Here is an 18,030-nt window from a genome sequence, read left to right on the forward strand (position 1 = left end):
TCAGTTGTACAAGTTCTTAATATCTGACAGTCCTCTGTTACATGTTAGTTTAGTGTTATTTTGCCCTTGTTTGTGGCTTGTCTTTTCATTTTTTTCAAGTGTTTTAAAAAGCAAGTGTTTGAGGGGCTAGCTGGTTAGCTCAGTTGGTTAGAACATGGTGCTGATAACACCAAGGCCAAGGGTTTGGTTCCCCATACCGCGTCAGCTGCCAAAAAATAATAACAATAATAATAATTAAATAAAATAAACAGCAAGTGTTTGAAATTGTGATGAACTCTAATTTATCAAGTTTTTGTTTTATGAGGTCTTTAGTGTTCAGTCTAATAAATTTCTGCTACCCCAATCTCAGGAAGATTTTTCCCAATTTTTTCCCCCTAGACGTTTTAGTTTTGACTTTTATGAATACATTTATGATGAATTTCAAGTTAATTTACGGCTTTGATGTAAGATGTCAGATTCATTTTCTTCACTTGGGAGAGCATGGTGCTCTCTAACATCAAGGTCACAGGTTTGGATTCCCTTACCGGCCAACCGCCAAAAAAAAAGAAAGAAAAATTCCTTTTCTTTCCCTATGAGTATCCTTCAATCCAGCAAAAATTCTCAAAAAGTCTACTACCCATTCCCTGTTTAGCTCTTTGACATCTTTTGTGATGGCACATCTTTTGTGTTGACACTTTAGGTGTTAACTTGACTGGATCAAGGAATACATAGAAACCTGGTAAGGCATTACATTATTTGGGGTTGTGTCTATAAGGTTGTAAGCTTGAGGGACAGGGTGGGAAAGATCCGTCCTCAACATGGGCAGGCACCATCCAATTCTCCGGGGGCCTGGAGAGAACAAAAAAGGAGAGACAGGCGAATCTCTCGTTCTATTTCTACTGGAGCTGGGATTATTCTTCTGTTTCTTTCTTTTTGTTTTTTTAATAGATAACCGGTAAGGGAATCTTAACCCTTGACTTGGTGTTGTCAGCACCACGCTCTCCCAAATGAGCTAACCGGACATCCCTATATAGGGTTCCGAACCCTTGGCCTTGGTGTTATCAGCTCCACACTCTCCGAAGTGAGCCACGGGGCAGCCCAAAACTTTATATTATTTTTTAATTCTATCTTTCTACGAACTTTTTGAGGTACCTGTTTTTTTTTTTTTTTTAAAGATGACTGGTAAGGGGATCTTAACCCTTGGCTTGGTGTTGTCAGCACCACGCTCAGCCAGTGAGCAAACCGGCCATCCCTATATGGGATCCGAACCCGGGGCCTTGGTGTTATCAACACCGCACTCTCCCGAGTGAGCCACGGGCCGGCCCGAGGTACCTGTCTGCATGTAGGCAATGCATTTGTGACTGCATAAATGAGTTCTAGATATTGGAGCTACAAAAATAAAAACACATCTTCTGTTGTCAAGAAGCTTGCAGATATAGCAAATTAAATGCAATGTGAAAAGATGCGCGATAAGGGTCCTCAACTCAGGCAGGAGTCAATGAGAGAAGTCTCTTAAAAGCCCAAACAAAAACCATTTTCCACAAAACTCTAGTGCACCTCATAATTACTTCGGTTAGTTTCAGTTAGCACTAGCTGTCTCGCTTTTTCCTTCAGCTGTTTTATGTTTTTACGAACTCCAAAAATAGATGCAAAATTCCCTCGGAGCAGAGACCATAAGGGATTCATCTATCTTCTCACAGTGCCACACTGTGCCTTAAGCACAGCAGGAACGGAATCAATACTTATCAACGGGCCAGAAAAGAACAACCACTCACCCAAGCTAAAGGGGGTGGCTGCATCACGCACACTCAGTTAACACGTCAAAATGGCACAGACGCAACCTCAGTTTTTGGAAAACAAACCACATTTCTTTCCGGAGGCCACGTCCGCCACACGGAGCCAAAGCGCTGTCGGTGGGAAGGGAAAGGGAAAGCTCCCCCAGATAAAAACAAAAGGCTCCTTCCAATCGTCTAAAACAAGCGTGGACTCCTCCGCCACCGGCCAGCCCCGGGGAGGGGACCAGAGTGACAAGACGACGCTTCTCTCTCCCCTTAAAACAGCGCGTCTCGGGCCGGCCCGTGGCTCACTCGGGAGAGTGTGGTGCTGATAACACCAAGGCCACGGGTTCGGATCCCATATAGGGATGGCCGGTTCGCTCACTGGCTGAGCGTGGTGCTGACAACACCAAATCAAGGGTTAAGATCCCCTTACCGGTCATCTTAAAAAAAAAAAAAAAAAAAAAAACAGCGCGTCTCCACGGAGGGGCGCAGGACGCGCGTGAAGGGTCAACCGGGGTCTGTCTGGTGCTATCCCACTCCCTTCTTCTCACCTGCTTAGCCAAAAACCTGCCCAGCTCGCTATGGCTCTTCTCGTTCTTGGCAGCGATTAACCGCAGCGGCGTGGCCGCCACCTCCAGCAAGAGGTGCTCCATGGCCCAGAGCCCTCCTCTCTGGGCGGCCACCTGCGCTCCCTGCTTCCCGCTCAGCCTCCCTGAGCCGCCGAAGCCCAGCGCTGGAGCCGCCACCTACTACGCGCCCACCAGGAAAGAAGGGTCCGCTGCTCTTCCAACACCAACACCAGGCGAACAGCAGCACACGTGGGGGAGCACACGGCGCTCCGCATCATCAGCCCGCGACGGCGACGGCGGGCGCTCGCGGCCCCGCCCCTCGGCGGCGGAAACGTCGCGCTTCACTGTCGCGCCAGTTCCGGGAGGGGGATGGAAGCAAGAACAGTTTTGGGGAGCCGGTTTAGATACATGAGAGAGAGGGGCTCCTAGGCATAGGGCGGGGTGGGACAGAAAGACAGAAGATTCCGCTAGACTGGGCTAGCGAGAGAGGCTCTGAAGGTGTGTGATCCTCGCCCACCGTGCCTAAACACACGACAAGATCAGATGTACAGGAAAAGCAGATTCGCCCCTCTGACCCAGCCGTTCCCCTTCTGGGGCTCTGGCCTACGGGTATCAGCACGTAAACGTGACGAGCACACCCCTTGCAGCATTCTTATTATATTGGAAATCAGTGTTCAATTTGGAACTATTTAAATAAAGCATGGCGTGTACATTATAGAATATTTTGAAGCCATTAAAAACAGTAGACTGTAGAGCGTGGTGCTGATAACACACCAAGGTCAAAGGTTCGGATCCCCATACCAGCCAGCCCCACAAAAGAAGTAGAGAGAAGAGTACATAAAATTAAAAAGTGTACTTATGTGGGGCCGGCCCTGTGGCTCACTCGGGAAAATGCGGCGCTGGGAGCACAGCGGTGCTGGGAGCGCCGAGGCCGCGGGTTCGGACCCTATGTAGGGATGGCTGGTGCGCTTACTGGCTGAGCGCAGTGCCGGCAACACCAAGCCAAGGGTTGCGATCCCCTTACCGGTCACTAATAATAATAAAATAAATTTTATAAAAAAATAAAAGGGTACTTATGTGTATATGAAGGTCAAGAACTAGGCAAACTAATCAATGATGACAAAGTCAAATTAATGGTTTCCTTTGGGGAGGTATTGACTGCAAAACGGCCTGAGGAAAACTTCTAGATTTCTTCTGGGTTGTGGTTTTGTAACAGCCTGGAACAGAAGTGACTCCGTTTTGTTAAAACTTTGAATTTAAAACTCGTTCTTTCCTATAACCCAAACCACATAGCCTGCAGCTAATTGCCAGAACACAGTGACTCTTGCTCTCACATTGTACACAATTAGAGAAAAATTATTAACCCAGATGGCAATTCTTTACTAGCTTACTAACCTGATCTTATTTGAGAATAACAGCAACTGAAGTCATTGAGAACAAAGTATGACAATGGTCAGCTCTCGCCGAGGAAGTCCCTTGATGATTATCTGAAGCATTCAAGCAGGTCTGCACATCTCCGCTTAGTCACCGTGAATCGCCTTTTCACTACAGACCCCTATAAAACGCTTTGGCAAACCTGGGAGAGGTGGTCTTTGAGACATAAATCCACCATTTCCCCAGGCTGCTGGCTATTAGGCTCAGTGAGACCGAGAAAAGAGAGAGACCCGGGCCAAATGCCGTTTCATCCAAGCAGCTTTATTCCACCAACGTGGAGGGGAGACTGAGTCAGGTCAGTTCCCCACCCCCATACAGACTAAAAAGGTTTTATAAGGTTTGAATTAGAGGAAGGGCTTTGGGTGGTCATTCTTGCATAAGTATCTGTTTTTGCACAAATTCTGGTTTTTCTGGAAAAGCAAAGGGATAGGAGGTGGAAAGTTGATTAACATGAGATAGGGAGGGGCAAGGGGGAAGAGGGTGGAAAGTTGATTAACATGAGATAGGGAGGGGCAAGGGGGGGAAGAAGGTGGAAAATTGCTTAACATGGCTGTGCTGATGCTGGCTGTGAGGCTTAATATTCCTCCCTTTTGTGTTTGGCAAAAAAAAAGAAGTGAGTTATTGTTTATTAGGGAGACCCCCAGAACAGGTGTATAGATGTAGGTCCATCTTCTATAACTTCTTAATGCTGACAAAAGAGATGATGAGAGGCTGATGATCTGGAGGTTTTCCTTATCGTGATCCTTGAGGCTAGAGGAGATGATAACAGGCATCTCTCATCATCGGAATTTCAGTTACCCGCTCATGAGTCATTTTCTGGATGGTTGTGCAGAGGAACTGGGAGGATTATTGTAGAAGTTTAGGTCCTACAGATAGCAGAAGGAGGATTATTACAAACGGAATTAGGATGGGTAGTAAAATGGGTAATAGCCATGAGTTCTGACACCATTCATTTGGCAGAATTTTTAGTTTTGTGGCCTTTTCCTGATAGAAAAAGAACATGGTAGAGATGATTAACCTTCCACTTTAAGCCATTGGGTTATTAGAGTGAGCAAGAAGTCCCTGAAATCCCCTTGTAGGTAGCAGTCCCAAAAGAAAAAAGATAGAAGTGTGTCCTCAGAAGCTACAACTCTGGGTATATTGTAAGGAGAGAGAGAATTAGATCATAGAAATCCTCTGCAGCTCACATAGACATTAACCAGGGACAGCTCATGGTTGGGCGAATGTTGACAAGAGTAGTTAGGCCTCTGTGGTTCTGGATTCTGACTCCTCCTTGGGTTCCTCAGGTATCCTTGTAAGCCTGATAGAGGTGGATGTGAAAAGCCGAGAACAATATTTCTCAGGATGTCCTGAGAGTTTTGAAGTCTAGCACCTTCTTTAACCTAGGAAGTTGAATGCAAGTACTTAAGACTCCATAATTTTGTCATGGTTGGGGTGGTTAGAAGTACCTGATGTGGGCCTGTCCACCTCAGGTTGAAGAAGTCTTGGTTTTAAGTCTTTTAGGAGAACCCCGTCCCCTGGCTCAATGTTAAGAGGGGGAAAGGGATTGGAATAGGGCTTTGGTAGGTAGGTGTTAATGTATTTGTGCAGAAGTAGCTGGATGTGGTTTAGGGCGGGTCTCCCAAGGGGTGAGGATTATAAGGGAAATTACCCAACAGAAAAGGTCTTCTATACATGAGCTCAAAGGGACTAAGGGTTGGGCCGGTGTTGGTTACTCTACTACCAGAAGAAGGTGACAGATTTGGGGAAGATGGGTTCATTTTAATAGACCAGCCTGAGTGGTTGTTGAATAACTGGCTTAAGTCTCTGGAGTCCCTCTTTACTGACTGGTTATTGGGCTTGGTGAGGGAACATGGAAAGGTTTTTAACTTGTATTTGTAGTGTGTGGGGGGGGGGTGTTTAACAATAGAAGGAGTAGTGGTATCTCAGACCTTGGGGTCAACTATATCAGGGGTAGGAGGTTAGAGGGGAGAAACAAATTTGGGTGGCCTAAGAGTAGAAGAGGTTCAGGTGGGGCTGGCCCATGGCTCTCTTGGGAGAGTGTGGTGCTGATAATACCAAGGCCACAGGTTCAGATCCCTATATACGGATGGTTAGCTCACTTGGGAGAGAGTGGTGCTGACAACACCAAGTCAAGGGTTAAGATCGCCTTACCGGTCATCTTTAAAAAAAAAAAAGTGAGGGCCAAGCCCGTGGCACACTTGGGAGAGTGCGGCGCTGGGAGCGTGGCGACGCTCCCGCCGCAGGTTCGGATCCTATATAGGACTGGGCGGTGCACTCACTGGCTGAGTGCCGGTCACGAAAAAGACAAAAAAAAAAAAAAAAAAAAGTGGTTCAGGTGGATTTGAAGTAAAGTATATGGATGCCTGGAACTTGGTGAGGATGTCCCTTTCCAAAATAGGAGTAGGACAATGTGGAATGACCATAAACTGGTGCATGAAAGGTACTTCAAAAAGGATACTAGGTAGGGGCCGACCCGTGGCTCACTCGGGAGAGTGCGGTGCTGGTAACACCAAGGCCACGGGTTCGGATCCCATATAGGGATGGCCGGTTCACTCACTGGCTGAGCGTGGTGCTGACAACACCAAGACAAGGGTTAAGATCCCCTCACCGGTCATCTTTTAAAAAAAAAAAAAAAAAAAAAAGAATACTAGGTAGAGGAGATGTGACCTTTGGTTTGAATGGAATTCCTCCCACCCCTACAACAGAAATGGAGGAATCAAAAAGTTAGCCTGAATATTCTGGAAGCACTGAGTGTGTTTAGTCCCCGTATCCAGTGAGAAAGAAATGGGCTTACTTGCTACCTTTTCTGTTACTGGGGCTCAGAAGAGGTGATAGGCATGGCAGCAGGGATTGTAAACCCCGGGCCCCATCAGTCACAGTCTTCAGCAACTTGTCCCAGGAGGTCAGATAGCTCAGTAGGGGTTTTTGGAGGCACTGGAGTGGGTCCAGAGACCCTTTTACTACAGTCGACTCTCCAATGGCCCTTCTTACTACACAGGGGACAGGGCCCTGGGTGGGGCCTTGGGCTTGGGCAGATAGTTGCCCAATGCCCTGGTTTATCACACTTGAAGCAGTTACTTGCAGGAGCAAAGGGAGGCTTACCCTGAGCCTTGCCTTGAGGAGTTTGTGGTTTCTGATTTTTCTGGATAGCAGTAGTGAGTACTTGGTATTTGACTTGATCATGGTTTAGTTTTGGGGTTTTAGATTCCTCCTGTCTGTTTCAGGGTTAAGGTTGGTGTATTATATTACAGCCTCAGTGAGGCGAGACATAAAAAGTGCAGGGTTTTCATTAGGTTCCTAAGTAACTTCCTTGATTTTCTTTCTTTTTTTTTTTTTTTTAAAAGATGACCGGTAAGGGGATCTTAACCCTTGACTTGGTGTTGTCAGCACCACGCTCAGCCAGTGAGAGAACCGGCCATCCGTATATGGGATCCGAACCCGGGGCCTTGGCGCTATCAGCACCGCACTCTACCGAGTGAGCCACGGGCCAGCCCCTTCCTTGATTTTCTTATAATTGACTGCTTTTGGGCCGGCCCCGTGGCTCACTCAGGAGAGTGCAGTGCTGGTAGTGCTGAGGCTGCAGGTTCGGATCCTATATAGGGATGGCTGGTGCGCTCACTGGCTGAGCGTGGTGCAGACCACACTGTACCGAGGGTTGTGATCCCCTTACCGGTCAAAATAAATAAATAAATAATTGACTGCTTTTTTTTTTTTTTTTTAAGATGACCGGTAAGGGGATCTTAACCCTTGACTTGGTGTTGTCTGCACCACGCTCTCCCAAGTGAGCCAACCAGCCATCGCTATATAGGGATCTGAACCCGTGGCCTTGGTATTATCAGCACCACTCTCTCCCAAGTAAGCCGCAGGCTGGCTCTATAATTGAATGCTTTTAAAGAAGCCTTTTTATGTGAGCATGTGACCTCTCCTTCTATCGGAAGATTCTAATTGATAATCCCAATTTGGGTCAGCTCATGGGATGGCTGCAGGACTCAGAAGAGACTGAGTCTGGTCCTGAGTGTGCATGGTGTCTGCATGGGCTTGGGCTGCAGTCCAGACTCACTCCTTCTTCTCCATGTTTAAAGTGGAAGAAAGGATAACATAAATGTCATGCCAAGTAAGGTCATAGGATAGAATGAGATATTGGAATTGTTTTATATATTGAGAAGGATCTGTAGTATATGATCCTAATCGCTTCTCTATTTGAGCCATATCAGAGGGAACATGGATCCTAACAATGCCCTCAGCTCCTGTCACCTCCTGGAGGGGAAGAATAGAGGAAAGGAGGTGGGGATTGTTTGGATGTTTCAGGGTTTTAGGTGAAAGGGAAGTTGGCAGTCCACAAGAGTGGGTTAAGGAGGAGAAGGTATTGGGGAAGGGGGGAAGGCACAGCGGTGGGGGGAGGTGAGAGCAGGGCAGTTCAGTCATATCTGAAAAGATGACATTCCAATCAAAGCCTTGGTAAAATAACCAGTGTTTCCAATTGTGTCCTGTTACAAGAAGAACAGATCCTTATTGAACTTACGTAAATAAATATATTGCCATAAAATAACAATACTTATGAATAGTTTCAAAATCCTGGAGGGTTCAAGCAGAGAGAAAGGAAATGTTTTAATTCTTGAAAAGAACCAGCAATGTTTCAAAATGAAGAAATTGTAAAAACCCATAATTTTTTATCAGTTAATTCAGTTTTATATGATTAACTTTTGTTCTTTTGATCTTGGTTTGTAATTTTATAAACACGTTAGTTTTTTCATTAGAATTTTGGAAATTTAGTCCAATGGTATGAACTCAAAGTTATCAGGAACCTGTATCTGTTAGTGTAAAGCATAACACTTTAAAATTATAAGTGAACCAAGATTATAATTGATAGCATTTATATCAAGACATAAACTTCTAAGAAACTTACACAATTTTGGAACACATCTTAATAACATCTTAGTATAACCAAAGAAGTTCAAACATTATTTCTTGTTTTGACAATACTTCCCATATAGTCTAATTTATCAAATAAGCCAGATTGGTTTTGATACATCTCTTATATATATCCTTTGAGATGCTCCAGCACCCTTGGAACCTTTCAAAGTTAGTTCAAGTCAAAAGGTTGAGTTTTCAGAATTTGGTTTTGGATGGGGCCGGCCCGTGGCTCACTCGGGAGAGTGCGGTGCTGATAACACCAAGGCCCCGGGTTCGGATCCCATATATGGATGGCCGGTTCGCTCACTGGCTGAGCGTGGTGCTGACAACACCAAGTCAAGGGTTAAGATCCCCTTACCGGTCATCTTTAAAAAAAAAAAAAAAAAAAAAAAAAGAATTTGGTTTTGGAAAGTCTGTCAAATAACAAAGACCTAAAACACTTAGTTAAATAAAATCACAAATCATTACAAAAATAAAACCAAAGTGACAAAGGACTTCAAAGGCAAAGAGCACAAGAAATTGTCTTGATAAAACATGAAGTTTCCTAGGCCAGTTATCTGAAAGATTAAAAAAAGAAAAAAGAAAAACTCATATAATTTTCTATTAGGAACAGTTAACTGTTTCAGGAAATCCGGTTGTTCCAACATAGGAGAGCAAACTCTAACCATGCAACAGAATACTTTTGATATTAATGTTTAATTTTTAGAAAAACTTATACATAGGGCCGGCCCATGACTCACTCGGGAGAGTGTGGTGCTGATAACACCAAGGCCACAAGTTCGGATCATATATAGGGATGGCTGGTAGTGGTGCTGACAGCACCAAATCAAGGGTTACGATCCCCTTACTGGTCATTTCTTAAGAAAAAAAAAAAAAGAAAGAAAAATTTATACATAATTTGATTCAGAATGACCTTTTTGTTTTTGGCTGAGTTCACAACTTTAACCTTCAAAGCCTTTATCAAAGTCAAATGTAATCCTGTTTGATTAGTAAACCCAGGCAAAGATGTATGTTGATAAATTTTTTAAAAATATCTTTTATACATTCAGGAACCTTAGGATCTAGTAAATTGGGTCCATTTGTCAGAATAGATTATATAAGGCCCAGCTTGAGTTTTAGCTATTTTTACCAAATAGATATTTATGGTTTTCCACCCAAAAACTTGGTGTATTAAGTAGTTCTCAAAGGTCTCTAGCAAAGGTTCAAGTTATGAGGCAGCAATTGTGAATCTCCCTGAATTATGGAAAATATCTCCTGTTTATCATTTGCTTTTATTCAAAAGATAAACATAAATCTTTTATTATCTGTTACTAATATTACATGAAAATTTTAAGAAGGAAACCAAATTTTAGTTTTTGTACCAGTGTACTGTTAATATTACAGTTAATTTTAATAAAAACTTTGATCAATCAAGATTATTAGACTTAGGGCTGGCCCGTGGCTCACTTGGGAGAGTGTGGTGCTGATAACACCAAGGCCACAGTTTCGGATCCTTATATAGGGATGGCTGGTTAGCTCACTAGGGAGAGCATGGTGCTGACAACACCAAGCCAAGAGTTAAGATTCTCATACAGGTCAACGTTTTATTAAAAAAAAAAAAATTATTAAACTTAGGAAGCAAGCAATTTTGAATTGTTTTATGTTCACATTTGCAGATAAAAAACATTTCTAAGGCCTGGCCTGTGGCTCACTTGGGAGAGTGTGGTGCTGATAACACCAAGGCTGCAGGTTTGGATCCCTATATAGGGATGGCTGGTTGGCTCACTTGGGAGAGCATGGTGCTCACAGCACCAAGTCAAGGGTTAAGATCCTCTTACTGGTCATCTTTAAAAAAAAAATTTTTTTTTCTATTTTCTGAAGAGACGTGTTTTTAATTTTAACAGATCCAAATATATTTAGTTTTCTTTGCATAAAACTAACATTTCAGTATTTTGTCAATGTAACTTTAAGATTTCAAGTTACTGAGAAGAATTTTTGAAACTATGATGATCTCATTTATAAGCATTTAACCCATTCACATTTGTTTAACTTACTCATCTCAAGCTATACCCTTATCAACCAATATTAACTAGGGCCTTTGAGATATTGGACATATATCCCCTTTTGCTAGACATCCTGGGTCCCAAGTACCCATGTGGCATTCAGGGCCATGTGGAATCCAGAGAGGCCATGTGGAGCCCAAGGCAGAGGGCAGCATTCACAAAGATAACATCTAAAGAATATTGTCTCCCCCTGTATGGCCAGGAGGCAGAGCTGAGATAAGGCGGAGACTGTATTGCGTTTTGTCCTGCAGACGGTAGCCCATGTGATATGGACACATTATGTCCTTTGACCTCACCGTGGCCATCTGTTTAGTCCCCAGAATTCAGAGGCTTAAAACCAAAGACAAGCAAACAACAAGATGTGCCGGGCTTTGGGAGAAGCCCAGCAGCCAGTTCTCTTACAACTTTTAGTCCTTAAACAAATAAATTAATTATCAAACATGCCACAAAATGTCTTGACCAAAAGAAAAATCTAGGCAAAAGGTTTAAATCAAATTCTGAAAATGCATCTATTTTATCAACAATTTAAAAAAATTAGGGCTGGCCCGTGGCTCACTTGGAAGAGTGTGGTGCTGATAACACCAAGGCCAGGGATTTTGATCCCTATATAGGGATAGCTAGTTAGCTCACTTGGGAGAGCAAGGTGCTGAAAACACCAAGTCAAGGGTTAAGATCCCCTTACTGGTCATCTTTTAAAAAAAATTAAAATTAAAAAATTAAAATCAAAAAATTAAAATCATGTGAACTTCAATTTATGCTTATCTACTCAATGAGTGCACATTATTTATAAGCCAATTCTGTACCATGTAGACAATACAAGCACGCATATAGACATGAGCATGTAGACATAACAGACAGTTTATGTACATATATATACAGACATAACCAAACAGAAACAAATAAGAATCTTATAGGTTTTGTTTAAAATGTTAATAACGAGACAGATAAAATAGAAAACTCACTAGTTTAAAAGGACAGTTGGATTTAAATTGTGTTTCTAAATGTCAAAGCTGACTGGCCCATGGCTCACTTGGGAGAGTGTGGTGCTGATAAAATCAAGGCCACGGGTTCGGATCCCTATATAGGGATGGCTGGTTAGCTCACTTGGGAGAGCCTGGTTCTGACAACACCAAGTCAAGGGTTAAGATCCCCTTATTGGTCATCTTAAAAAAATAAAAATAAATGTCAAAGCTTATCTGAAAGGCCTCACCATGTTTTAGAGAAAGCAAGGTAATAAATTTACATTACAAAACACAAAGAATGCAAGCCCTGTGGAGGAATTTTGGGTGAGTCAGGGGAGACACAGAGAAAGGTTTTTTTAAAAAAAGGATGCCAAGATCAAATAAAATCATAGAACTCCACCATGGGATTTTGAGGAAATGCATAGATGAGCCTAGAAGAAAATTTAGAAGTCTGCTCAAAATAACCAGCTGGATGCCAGAAAATTGTATTTGAGGTCACTTTTAATCTAGTTTTTGTTTCTTAACTGGGTTACTGAGTTAAGGGCTTAGCCAATGAACAAATAAAGCCAAAACCAATTGACCTCGCTGTTTCAAGAGAAAGGCAAGACCCAAAAGGAGGTCCAGTTGGTGCACCATGGCTGCATTTCTCATGAGGCCTCAGAATCTTTGGCAAAGAAGAGAAGCACATGGAGTTAAGAAAAAGAAAATATACTCAAGCAAAACCAAGGTTGCAAAGAAACTGTCTCAGGACATAGAGCTAGTTGGTAGGCAAAAACAAAGGAAAAATAAAGACTATTTCTGGGAGGAAGAGGATCAGGCAATATGATTATCTACACCAAATGCCCACCTCAGTTGCTATACCAAAGACTAGTATGCTAATAGACTGAGTGGAGAAAACCAGCAAGGGCTATCTGCTTAGATTTCTCTTGGCCTCTCTGTGTAACATTTATTCCTTCAGGGTATGGAGCAGGACCCTTTCTGAAATGGGGGTTTTATGACCTACAATCAGACAATGTAGGTCAGAGAATTTCTTTATGGCCTGCTCAAAGACAGAAAGGCAGAAGCAAGGTTAAAGTGTATCTGTGACTTGCCTTGGGGAAGAAGGATTTTAATTTCTTTCTTTCTTTTTTTTTTCTTAAAGATGACCAGTAAGGGGATCTTAACCCTTGACTTGGTGTTGTCAACACCACACTCTCCCAAGTGAGCCACAGGCCAGGCCCGCCCCAGGATTTTAGTTTCTATGGCTTGCCTCAGGGGAGAATGGGGCTGAGAGACAGGAGAGCAGGCGAAGGTCAGAGCAAACATAATTTACTTTTGAGACTTTCATTTTCAGGTATAACTTTCCAGATCCCAACACAACGTTGCAAAGAAATACCAACTTCTTTTACTTTAGTTCATCCAATTTAAAGTTGGAGGTAGGGAGGGGGATGGGGAAGTTGGAGGTGGCCAGGGAATAGGAGAGTTTTCTGTAGGATCGAAGTCAAAGGAGGAAGGAGGAGAGGATTTTTCAGGAGAAGATGATTTGGGGGGCTGTCATTGAGGAAAAGAATTTGGCAAGAGTTGCAAGCATGATGGAGGGGTGAGAATGGAGGTAAACAAAGGCTTGGGCATAGGGGACTTTAGACCATTTGCCTTTGGCGTTTGAGGAAGTTTTCTAAGTCTCAGAGAATTTGGAAATTGAGAGCACCATCTTCCAGCCGCCAGCTTTCATTATCTAATTTGTATTGTATTGTGGCCAGGCAGTGTTGCAGAAGAAAATAAGTCATTCTGGGCAAATATCAGGTGAGAATAGACCTGATTGCCCATGAGGTGAAATGTAAACTTGAGAAGTTAGAGAAATTCAAGTCCCTGAGATCCTCAGTGAAGACCAAGCATCCCCAGAAATCAGTGAGGAATTGAGAGTGAGAGAGGCAAACCAATGACACTCAGTGTCTCCAAGTGTGGAGGTGTCTAGCCACCCATGTGGCTGAGAGGAGAGCCAGCACCCTGGTGCTGGGGTTTTGAAGACAGTCCAGGACTGTCTGTGAACGGGGTCCCATTGTGAGAGGGAAACAAGAATTCATTCACCTAAGCAGAGATCACTGGCCGATGTTGGACGCAGGAATTGCAATGGAGTATGACAACAAAAATTCAACAAATTATAAAAGATATTTGTTTAGAAACTGATGTACTGTCTCCTTTCTCTATCTGCTTATAAACTATGTAAGAGCAAATCATAGTCAAAATCAGAGGCTTAGGGGCTGGCCCGTGGCTCACTCGGGAGAGTGTGGTGCTGATAACACCAGGGCCATGGGCTTGGATCCTATATAGGGATGGCCGGTTCGCTCATTGGCTGAGCGTGGTGCTGACAACATCAAATCAAGGGTTAAGATCTCCTTACCGGTCATCTTTAAAAAAAAAAAAAAAAAAAAATCAGAGGCTTAATTTTCCATGTTGAAAAATAAGGAAGGAGACTCCTCCCTCCACCCTTTATCTCTCCCTTTTCTTTCAGAATATATATATATATATATATATATATATATATATATATATTTTTTTTTTTTTTTTTTTTTTTTTTGCGGCTGGCCAGCATGGCCTAGGAATCCAAACCCTTGACCTTGGTGTTACAAGGTTGTGCTTTAATCAACCAACCCCCAGAATTTCTTTCTCTTTTCTCAAATGTATGTAAATCTTTTTCAGAGCTTAATAAGCCTCTTACAAGTCTCACAACTCAAAAATGTTTCCTCAAGGATCTCTGAGCTAAGATTCAATAGTAAGACTTTTCCAGGTTTCAGGGAACAGAGAAGTGCTGCTGGTGCCGTGGTGCTGTCACTGGTGCCTCAGCAGGAACACATGGCTGAACAGCAGTCTTGTCATTGCCTTAAAACTAACTGGATCGGGGCCAGCCCGTGGCTCACTCGGGAGCGTGCAGTGCTGATAGCACCAATGCCACGGGTTCGATCCTATATAGAGATGGCCAGTTAACTCAATGGTTGAGCATGGTGCTGACAACACCAAGCCAAGGATTAAGATCCCCTTACCTGTCATCTTTTTAAAACAAACAAACAAAACTAACTGGATCTATTGCTCATTATTCTATATGGCAGTGACTGTCAAATTTGTGACTCAGTTTCTCTCTACTGTTGTTTCACTCTGCCTCTCCCTCTCCTTTCAGTTTCAACTGTTTCAATTATCTTTTTTCTGTGTATGTCACATTTAAAAGTCCCTTAGAGAAAAAGGATCTCATTGGACCAGTTGGTCACCACCTAATTGAAAGAAAGTGAGCCGAGATGCCAGGTACCGTTCAAGCTTTATTAAAGAAAGAAATCTGCCGGGCTGCACTCACAGTGGCACAGGGCCCAGGGCTGCCCTGAAAAGGGGAAAGCACCAGGTGTGGGGTAGTAGAGCTTATATAGTGCACCAAGGGCTGGCTGATACTATCAAGGCGGGTCATTATACTAACGTGGATCGGCGTGGAGAACTGCATCCTTGCAGAAGCAAAAGGGGTTTCTGTTTAAGTCAGGAGTCTTCTAGTAAAGGGAAGGGAGAGCGGAGGGGAGAGGTGGGCGGCGCCATTTTGTACTTGGGCTTGTCTAAACTGGTGCTGGTGATGTTGCAGATCTATTACTAATAAAAATGGTCTAGCCTAGATTTTTTATAGGTTCATTTACAGTTTTGATTAACGACACCTTTTGAGAAGCTGTTGAGAGCTAGGTATTTTTTCCCAGAAAAATATGCCAATTCATAACTTTTCGCAAACATTTTCAGACATTTCCATTCTCCAGGCTCATCCATTAGCACCTGCCTTGGGCATATCCCAATCATATTTTATTATTATTATTTTTTTCTTTTTTTGTGTGACCGGTAAGGGGATCGCAACCCTTGGCTTGGTGTTGCTATATAGGATCTGAACCTGCGGCGGGAGCATCGTTGCACTCCCAGCACTGCACTCTCCTGAGTGAGCCATGGGGTCGGTCCATATCCCAATCATATTTTGAACATATCCTTACTTCCTAGTACAAGGCATTCCAAGATCATCCTCACCCCCCACCCCAGCCCTGGATTATTCATATTCCCAAAAAGTTCCTTTTAATGGGGAATAGTACTTAGAAATCAAGACTTGGACACTAGCAATGTTCACTGTTATTGGAGTCACACTGCTTCTAGGCTTTTCTAGTGAACAGAGCTAGGAAATACACATATATTGTCAACCAAAATAAACTAACCACCTGGTTGAGGTGAAAAACAAAGAGGGTTTAGTTGAGATTTTTTTTGTTGTTGCTTTTTTTCTTTTTCTTTTTAATTTATCAATACACAATGTAGTTGATTTTTGTGTCCCTTTACCAATTCCTCTTTCCCCCCTTCGTTTCCCACCTCCCCCCACCAACATCATATCTGTTTAGTTGAGAACTTATGAAAACTGCAGCCTCAGAGACAGAGATCTAAGTCTCCAACAGGTGTTCCAGAGAAGAAAGGAAAGTCAGGGAAAGTGAAAGAAAGGAGAGTCAGTGACTGAGTTGATATCAAAATGAATGCCTTAGTCAGTTTGGGGTGCTATAACAGAATAACATGGACGGGGTTGTTTAAACAGTAAACATTTATTTTGCATAGTTCTGGTGGCTAAGTCCCTTTTTCTCCCCCGCCCCATTTCTCATTTACAGACAGTTCTTTCCTTTTTTTTAGTGTCTAGATGGAGAAACAAAACTTGACCTTGGTGTTAAAAGAGAGTCTATGTGGTCTTCTAGCTGAATCGTCACATGGGAGAGAGAAAAATATTGTGTCTCTTCCTTGTCCTCTTTTTTTTTTTTTTTGGTGGCTGGCTGGTCAAGGGATCCAAACCCTTGACCTTGGTATTATAACACTGCTGTAACAAGTCTTCCTCTTTTATAAGAACGTTAATCCCCATTATAGAGCCCCATCCTTATGACCTGAGCTAGCCCTATAATTACCTCCTAAAGGCTCCATCTATAAATATCATCACACTGGGGATTACGGTTTCAACATATGAATTTGGAGGAGAACAGACATTCAGGCCTTTGCAATGAGTTTCCATAAATAGACCTTACTAAAATAACCCTTGTCTTCCATTAGTTCCCCACGTATTTCCTAGTCATTTGTCCTTAATTTTTCATACCTTGAGGCCCAAACCATCTTTCCTTTGTTAAAAGGGTGTAATACCCCCCAAGTCTAATTGCTTCTTTGAGTTTCATTTCATTTTTGTAAACTCCCCAGATGCATAAATATTAATAAAAATTTTTTACTTTTGGGGCCAGCCCGTGGCTCACTTGGGAGAGTGTGGTGCTGATGACACCAAGGCCATGGGTTCGAATTCCTATATAGGGATGGAAAGTTAGCTCACTTCAAAGAGCATGGTGCTGACAACACCAAGTCAAGGGTTAAGATCCCCTTACCGGTCATCTTTACAGGAAAAAAAAAATTGTGTGCTTTTTTTCTTGTTAATCTGCTTTTTGTTAATTCACTTGCAGACCCCCAGGTCCTCAACCTAAAAGGTTAGAGAAAGCTTTTCTTTTCAGAGATATTTGAACTATAAGTTCATACTAATACCTCTAATTCTAGTTCAACACTACAGGATACTTCCTTACCTTCCTTCATTCCATAGTTGTATCATCTTTTTCTCACAGTGAGAACTCTGGCTTCCAAAATGATCAATATATTTCTAATTTCTCAATTTTACAAGGCACACAATATAATTTCAGAATTATTACATTCATACCACTAGAAATAATAGATTTACCAAATGGAAATTAAGATTTGTTTGCCGTTTTTATCAGCACCGCACTCTCCCGAGTGAGCCACAGGCCGGCCCTGTTTGCCGTTTTTAAATTTAAATTTTATTTTACTTTTTGTCTTTAGACTGTTGTCAATATAACTTGGATTAGTTTTTTTTTTTTTCTTGATGGATATATTATTACTTTGAAATTCAGATAAATTCATCAGTTTTTGTTTATATTCACAGACATTTGATTTTGAGGTGAAAACTTGCCTATACTTGTTAAAAGTATTATAATGTTTAGGAAAACAAGATTCACTATATTTATCTATTAAATTTATTACTATTACAGGATTTGTTTAGGTACTTAGAAATGTTGTACTTGTTAGTGATTTTATTTTGTCCTGACAGTATTTGAAGTGTTTAAAAACAGATGAAATGTGTTACATCTATAAATGGAGTTTAAAACATTGAAGGGAATTTAACTGTAGTGTGTAAAGGGAACTGATTATTAATTTAAGTTCATCAAACATTAAAGTCTTCCTCTGGTTTTCCATTCTCACATTTCATGTAAAAACAACAATAAAAAACCAAAAAACAATTTTAGCAAAACTCTTCATGTTTTGACATTCACTTCTA

General features: G+C 42.3%; 1 protein-coding gene across 1 annotated transcript in view; it reads right to left on the bottom strand.

The window, feature by feature from the left end:
- The window catches only part of MDN1 (midasin AAA ATPase 1), a 148,157-nt gene extending 145,624 nt beyond the window's left edge, over window positions 1–2,533 (bottom strand). Inside the window, exon 1 of the mRNA XM_063096091.1 lies at window positions 2,309–2,533. Coding sequence (XP_062952161.1) covers window positions 2,309–2,410 — 102 coding nt within the window. The 5' untranslated portion in view covers window positions 2,411–2,533. The remainder of the gene's footprint in view (window positions 1–2,308) is intronic.
- Between the last annotated feature and the right edge of the window lie 15,497 nt (window positions 2,534–18,030).

This window comes from Cynocephalus volans, chromosome 5 (genome assembly GCF_027409185.1).
Source record: "Cynocephalus volans isolate mCynVol1 chromosome 5, mCynVol1.pri, whole genome shotgun sequence".
NCBI classification, from domain to species: Eukaryota; Metazoa; Chordata; class Mammalia; order Dermoptera; family Cynocephalidae; genus Cynocephalus; species Cynocephalus volans.